The 7,667-nt window shown below is 49.1% G+C and overlaps 2 protein-coding genes across 2 annotated transcripts; both read right to left on the reverse strand.

The window, feature by feature from the left end:
• Positions 1-1,783: 1,783 nt before the first annotated feature.
• On the reverse strand, positions 1,784-2,782 carry LY6G5B (lymphocyte antigen 6 family member G5B). The gene is made up of 3 exons (XM_007951358.1): positions 2,725-2,782; positions 2,469-2,597; positions 1,784-2,184 (listed from the first exon to the last, which is right to left on the reverse strand). Exons 1-3 carry the CDS (start codon positions 2,780-2,782, stop codon positions 1,784-1,786), a joined length of 588 nt encoding a protein of 195 aa, XP_007949549.1.
• A 1,070-nt stretch (positions 2,783-3,852) lies between these two features.
• On the reverse strand, positions 3,853-6,966 carry CSNK2B (casein kinase 2 beta). The gene is made up of 6 exons (XM_007951356.2): positions 6,895-6,966; positions 6,166-6,268; positions 5,493-5,608; positions 4,958-5,033; positions 4,617-4,806; positions 3,853-3,943 (listed from the first exon to the last, which is right to left on the reverse strand). Exons 1-6 carry the CDS (start codon positions 6,964-6,966, stop codon positions 3,853-3,855), a joined length of 648 nt encoding a protein of 215 aa, XP_007949547.1.
• Between the last annotated feature and the right edge of the window lie 701 nt (positions 6,967-7,667).

Here is a 7,667-nt window from a genome sequence, read left to right on the forward strand (position 1 = left end):
TTTTTTTTTTTTTTTTTTGGGGGGGGAGGGAAGGTCCCCAACTTCCGATATGCAAATTTTTAACAGCCAACATTCACTGCACTTACTCCATGTCAGGCCCCATGTAAGTACATCCATATGCAAACTCAGTCCTATAAAACACAATCCCTATTTTACAGGTGACTAAAGTGAGGCTCAAGGACTCTGATGGTACAGTGCCTAGGCATTTGAGTGCTTACCAGAAGATTGGTGGTTCACATCTACCAGCTGCTACTGGAAGATGGTGCAATCTACAAGATGATTTACTGTCTCGGAAACCCAAGGAGGGTTATGAGTCAGAATCGACTTGATGGCAGTTGGTTAGAGAGCCAACACTAGCCCAGTGGCAGAGCTGGGATTGGTCCCCCAAGCCACAAAGCTGTACTGCTCTTCAGAAAAAGCTTTATAACCCCAGTGCCCAGCTGACACTCAGAAGGGTGGACACCTTGCTGTATTTACGTGCAAGTGCCAGTGCCTAACACTGGGCCTGGTTCAGAGCAGAATGTGCCATGTTTGCTGAACATATGGGAAAGTTCATTTTAAGTATCCCTTAACTGCTTTCTGTATGCTTGCCATTTTCCAAAACCAAAATATCAAAAGAATGAATGAAAGAACAATTGCAGCTCCACCTGTGTACCCCATACTTTACTCCTTCAACTTGGACCCCCACAGAGGAGGGTCCTGAGTAGGGCAATCCTTAAAGACGGGCAGGATTGCTCACGTCCTGAAGCACTCGATGACTCTTGACATGTGGGCCTAGATCCTTTGGGTTAGTTCCCCAGTCTTCCTAGTTCAAAGAGAAACTTTCTCCTCCTGTTACGTGGAAAAAGCTGATATTCTCTGGGTTTAACTTTCTAGATTTTGTAGGGTATGCTTGAGGTTGAGAGGAGTTACTATCTATTTTGATCTCTAGGTGAGTAGAGTGGGATGAATGTGGACCCTTTGGGGCAGGCTGTGAGAAAGCCACAGAGGCCAAGGGCAGTGGGTGGGGTCTGTTAGCCTGTTCCAATCCACACCAAAATCTCTTGCCTACACCTGCCCACATTCCTAAGCCTGAGCCCACAAAACAATGTGACACAGACTTAACCTGGTCCCAGTTTATTGTGGAGGAAAATCAGATGTGGAGCAGAGTAGGACAGGCCCTTCCTTCTCTCCCCAGGCAGCTATGGAAGTGGGTGATGGGACTCAAGTGAGGGTGTAGTGGGGCAGAGGGGCCAGACTGTGATGTTAGAGGGAGGGCAGCAGACCAGCAGGAGCAGAGGTGGTGGAAACAAGTGAGGTAGGGACACCAGAGAGCCAAGTCAGAAGTCAGCACAGAAGTCTACCTCTCATTCCTGCTTCAAGTTCAGCCTGGCACTAGGTCTTAGAGACAGGCACAGGACAGAGGTTCCAGAGCTGGAACCAGATGGAGGTGGTGAATGATTAGACAGAGGGGGGAGTGGGAAGATGAGTGGGGATGAAAGAACTCTCAGACGATGGAAAAGGAATGAAGGAAACCACTGTGCCTTTCCCAGGCCAGCCTGGGCAGAATCCACACAAGATGCTTTCTAGGAGCAAGAAAGAACAGCACCGGTAGCAGTGCCAACTAGCTTCAGGGGAGGTAGTTAAACGAAAGCCTATCAATGCTGGATGTACACAGGAAGGACACCTAAGAAATCATGGTAACCAAAGGAATGTGGGTGTTCCCCTAAAGGACAGTGCAGGATATTCTGAAAGGTGTTAGGGGAAAGTCACTGGAACAGTACACTCTGAGAGGGGTGAAGTGTCAGGGTCCAGCCTGGGGAAGAACGAGAAGTCCTGATCTGTTGAGAAACAGGTAGGTATGGCGCAGGTCAGCAATGGACAAGCCCAGGCTCAGGGGTAGGGTGGCCAGAGGGTCTAAACCTTCAGGCTCCATCCCAGCATGGAAGATGGGTAGGGGCAGGGAGAGGTTCAGGGCCTGGTAGAACTGTTGGATCTGGGATTCAGTTAGGGGCAGGGCCAGGGGCCTATCAAGGGGCTGAGATGGGGGGCTCTGGAGCTGTGGGCTGGACCAGGAGTTGCAGTAATCGTACTGGCAGCACTGGGCCTGGTACCAGTACTTCAAGAAGTAGGTGCTACGCTGTTCTTGGCAGCGGTAGGAATGATACCGTCCGCAGGCTCGGATGATGAAGCGAGGCTTGGTATCTGGAGAAGAAGGGATAGTCAGTAACCACTGCTTTCTTCCAGTCCTCAAACCTGAAACCTTGACCAATTACTCTCCCCATCCTTCACCTAGACATCCAGTCTCCTTCGGAAGGGGTCTGAAAAAATAGCTCAGCTGGATCGCCAGAACACCAGGCCCCTCCTTCCAAAATCTTCCTCCTTTTTTCTTCCACTATAGGTCCAAGCAGTATCGAACTATGAGAAGAGGTGGACACCAAGCCCTGGGCTGTCCCATTCAGAGCGCCCTTTCCTAGGACTTGACTCACCATAGTAAATGGTAATCACCATACATGGGGACAAGCTGTTGATCGTGCACTTCTCTGAGCCTGAAATGCAACCTACAGCAGGGTCTTCTAAAAGGCAGAAGTGACAAGTCCGGACTTCAGGAACAGGAGCTAGGGAAACAGAAGATAGGAGAGGTGGGAGTCTTGGCTTGCTCCCCACATTACCTGCCTTGCAGGGAGCCCAAGCATCCAGGGCCTATCCCCACCTGCTTCCTCCCTGCCCTTGGGCCCCACTTACCCTTTCCTGCTGAGAAAGCCACCACAACCAGCATGCCTACAAGCATGTGAACCTTCATTATGGGATTCTGGTGAGAGAGGCAGTCTCTGAGGGGTCCTCTAAAACCCACTTTCTTATGACCACGCACCTTGATCCTGAGGTGCAGGTACTTCTGACAAGCAATCTGACCAGGAACTGCTGTAAGTACAGAGCTATACGCTGCCTGGGACAGGATCCTGAGCTGCGAGAGGAAGTTATTAATTTGGCAAAAAGATCATGTCCTCACCCACAAGGTCTGGTTCCTGAGTGTGGGAGTAGCAGCCCAGACAGAGGTAATACCTGGACCCCATCTGGCCCTTTATTCAACTATTTTTGTTCTATGTTCTCCCCAAAACCCAATCCCTCACCTCTAGGGTCTATGGACTAGTCTGTGTCTGGGACCACCTGCTGTCTTCCCCTAATAGGGCCAGACCAAGGCTGCTGGAAGAAAACTCTGGCCAGCAACCCCACACCCATCTTTAAGATGAGCATCTGAGCTCCAACAGCAAGAGGCATGCACACGCGTGTGCACGCACACACACACACAACACACACACACACACAATACACACACACACACACACCACTAAGCACCAATGCTGGACTTTGTCCCTCCTCCCCCTACGTCTTACAGTTCTGTTGATTTTAGGACCACTTTCTCTTTAGAACCCAAACTGAAAGACAAACGCTATGAGATCCCTTTCAGTACAAACAGACAACCACAGATGGCCCCTAAAACAACAAATCTTTCTAGTTTTTGAAAGCTCATTTTTCTCTGGATCTTTTCCTTGTGAACTTGTATTTCACACCCAGTTCTAAGAGTTTTGCTCTGTTCTCCACTAAAAACATCACCCAAATCCAAGCCTGTTCTGGATTCCAACTTGGGTAGAGCAAGCCCTGAGGGCTTCTGGGGTCCAGAACACCACTACCCTCCCTTCCCCAATCCCAAGCACCAACAGACTGGCTCATGGCCTTTTCTTCCACTTTATTTCACATTCCCACCACAATAATGACTCCTTTAATTTAAACTAAAAACCATAAAGGATTCCTGAAAGGGTGGCAGCAAAGGAACAGGGGTGTAAAAGACTGAGGAACAGGTGGAGTGGGGAATCAGCGAATTGTCTTGACTGGACTCTTGAAGTTGCTGGCGGCTTGGAGCTGCAGCTGGTAGGCCATCGGGTGGATCTTGAAACCATAGAGCCTGGGCCAGATAGAGGTCAGAGAGGCAGCAGGGTGAATGGCCTGCATTTCCGCCTCTCCATCCTAGAGTCTCTGTGGGCTTGCTCAATGCTTAAGAGCAGTGGTTCCCAAACTTCTTCACTGGAGAGTATTTGAAGATATATCTCAAATTCTAGAACATACTAGTTCCTGTTTCAATACTAAACTTCTCTTTACTACAACCAGAGTAAATGTGATGCTCTAGGAAAATGAATCATATTTAACCTAAGGTTGGGCACCCAAGACAATGATGATAACCAAAAAACAAACTAGCTGCTGTTGATTTGATTCCATAGTGACTTAACAAGTGCTGAGTAGAACTGCTCCATAGGGCTTTCAATACCTGTGGCCTTTTGGAAGCAGAGTGCTTAACTATTTATGCTAGCCTGAGACTCCATGATACCTAGGATTTAAACGATGTTTCAAGACTCACTGTTCTAACCAATTTACATATGCAAAACTACCCTGTCAGACATACTACCAGCATCCCATCTTACAGATAAAAAAACTGAGGCATAAAACAATTAAGTAACTTAACAAGGTCACTCAGGAGGGAGAAGCCCTGGCCTGGGAGAACCCATGCCCTGCCCTCCCTTATCTCCAGGGGACATCAGGTCTTTTCTTTGACCTTTGGGGACTCTGTCCCTGCTCCCCACCTGGGCACAAACTGGTTGGCGGGCCTCTTGGGCCGGTACTCAGGGTGCACCATGAAGAGCATGTGAGGGAAACCAGTGCCGAAGTAGGCGCCGTCTGTGTGGTGATGCCTTGATGACTTGGGGGTGTACACGTCCATGCACTTAGGGCAGTAGAGCTTCACCATGGCCTCGCCAGGGATGTCTGACAGGCCTGGGAAGACAGCCAGATTCAGCTGAGTGGGCACCCCCCAACCCTGCCCAACTTACCCCCAGGGTTTTGGCCCCGACTTGCTAAGTCTCAACACATTTCTAGGGGACTTGCCATATGTCAGTCACCCTCCCTTCCTCTACCCAACACTCACCAATAGGAAGCATTGGCTGGTTCTCACAGTATACACGAGGACAGTAGCCAAAGTCTCCCTGCTGGTACTTTTCCAACTGAGGCAAATAAAATAGCAAAAATTGGTATACAGGTATGGAGATAATGCAACACACATAGTGCTGATCCCCTCCTTAGCCCAACCCGTATCACTGTGCCCCCAATCCTCCCACTTCTGTCCAAGGACCCCTTCTCTGGCCCACATGGGCCCTCAGACTCTGCTGCTTCCTTTTCTCCAGTTAGGCAGGCTGCAGACCATCAGAGTCATTCACCGTTTATTCTCTCAGGAATAGGTAGTCTATAAGAACTTCCCATCCAGAGTCGTGTCTCCTTCCCTGAAAACAACCCCTTTAACATGACCCAAAATCAGGACTCAATTTCCAGGCCCAGGTTCTAGGATTCTTCCCCTCTTCTTAGCTAGACTTCTTGGTGTGGTTGAACTGTGTGACTTCTTGTTGTAAAAACCTGTTTCCCTTACTGTCGCAAGAAAGAGTCAAGAGGAAGTAGAGAGATCTCACCATCTGGGCGATGCCACGATTGGTGAGGATGTAGCGGGCGTGGATCAAACCATACAGCATCTCAGCCGCCTGCTCAATCAGGTCACTCTGGTTAGGGTTGTCTTCCAGCTCTTCATCTGAAACATGGTCCGGCCCAAATGCAACCACTTGCCTTTCAGCTCTCCTGAAGGTGTTCTAATTACTCTCTGAGGATACTGGCTACTCTATTTGCTACCCACCCACTTTTGAGTCTCACCCCACCTGGGCATTCAACCTAAAAACCTGGATCTCAAACCCTTCCACCAACCCAGGGCAGCTCTGCCTTCCCTCCATGCCACTTCAGCCTTTGTTTCCTTCTCTTTCCTTAACTCCTTTCTCAATACAGAAATGGAAAGAAGTCAGTGAAAAAGGTGGGATTCTAGACTGAGTGGTGCAGGGCAAAGGAAAAGAAAAAACAAGACACCTGGGGAAGCTGATATTTTGGATGGAATAAAGCTGAGTCACAGAATCACAAAGCAGAAAAGATGTGGCACATGTCATTAAACTAGACAAGAGCCAGTGGGTAATCAAAATGAAGATTTTGGGTTAAGAGAGACAAAAAGCCAATAACAAATTTAGAAATTCAAGAAACAAGTGATTAAGGATTTGGAGAGAAGAAAAAATGAACACAAAAACAACCCTGACAGTGCCTCACCAGGCTCCAGGTCCAAGATCATGTCTAGTGCTTGTCGATAGTGGGGCACCTGCTCATTGAGCCCTGTGAGGTTGAACTTGTCCTGGATATAGTCTTCATCCACCTGTCAAAACATGGAAGTAAGGAAAGAACCCACGAAGAAATCCTGGGCGTTGACCCCAGCATGCTGCTCTACCGAAGAATGCCTTATTCTCAAAATAACTGCTTCTGATCTCCTTATCCCCTTCTCCCAACTCAGCAGGGAATGAATGTACTCATACATTCCTTCCCCTAAAAGCTTTGGCCTTTTTTCCCCTGGATAACTCCTCTTTGGAGACATTCTTTTCTAGTTCCCTATCCCTACTACTGCATCCCATCTCTAGGAACCAGTTTTGTCCTCTCTTTAGGGAGAGCTGGCTCTCTGAGCCTGAACAGCTTGAGTTCTGAAGGCAGTTACAATCTTTTGTGTTAATACAGAAGTTCACACAAAATATTTGAAAAAGCACTATCTCAATTCTTCTAACAGCTAACTGAAATAGATACTGTCAGTTCTACTCTAGCGATAGGAAAGTAAAAACACAGATTGACTTTTCCAATATTATAGAAAAGTAGAAAGTTTAGACTAGAGCACCAATGTTGCCACTTCACTACAGATTAGTGAGAGATATTGAGAGGACCCCTCCTTGACAAAAGAACATTCCCATGGAAGCATGTGAAGATGCGGTGGCAAACAGAGATGGAGAAACTCACTTCACAGAAGAATTCATTGCCACGGAGTCCACAGAACCAGGAAATCCAGGACACCTCCTCTGAACTGCTCATCTTCACGTCAGCTGGAAAAATATGGGTGTAAGTAAAGTCAGTGACCCAGAGCTTTCCCTCCCTGTCTCTGGTGTCCTCCCTCCTCCCACGGAAGAACTTGGGGCCAGCCTTTCTTAAAGAATGCCAGACTCTTAAATAACCCTCTCCAACTCCTTTTATTTACACACCAGCCCCTTTCCTCTGCAGTTAGAAATCCCGTGCTTTCCTTTTGAGAGAAACGAACAGATCTGACCTACCAGTCCTATAAACATCCCTCGCGCTCCCGAACGCCAGGCCCCTTTCCCCTGTGTCAATTCTAGCAGGGCCCTCGGCTTCTGCTCTTTACCACTGCAGGGCTCTGCAAGTTCTGTTTGGGAACCTTTTTCCGGAGTTTATCTTTCCCGGGCAGGAGCCCGGCCCCTCCTTTTCTCACGGCCCTGGGTCCGTAAGGTCCCTTCACCGAGAGAATCCCACCTCCGCCCCTCAGGGCACCCCTCCCTCCCACAGGGCAAGACCGGGTCACTTCCTTCCCCGCCCCCACAACTAGGCGCAGAGACCCCATGTGTAACGCTAAACAGAGCAGGAGGCTTGGCGTGGCGACGACCTCAGACTCACCCGCTGGACAGGGGCCGGGACTGGGGCGGGGAGGGGACTTGCTGCTTCCAAGGGGCGGCGGCGACACCTACAACGAAGGCCGTGGACCCGACCGCGGCAAGCGAAGC

Source organism: Orycteropus afer, unplaced genomic scaffold (genome assembly GCF_000298275.1).
Source record: "Orycteropus afer afer isolate SDZICR_OR568_19922 unplaced genomic scaffold, OryAfe1.0 scaffold00294, whole genome shotgun sequence".
NCBI lineage: Eukaryota > Metazoa > Chordata > Mammalia > Tubulidentata > Orycteropodidae > Orycteropus > Orycteropus afer.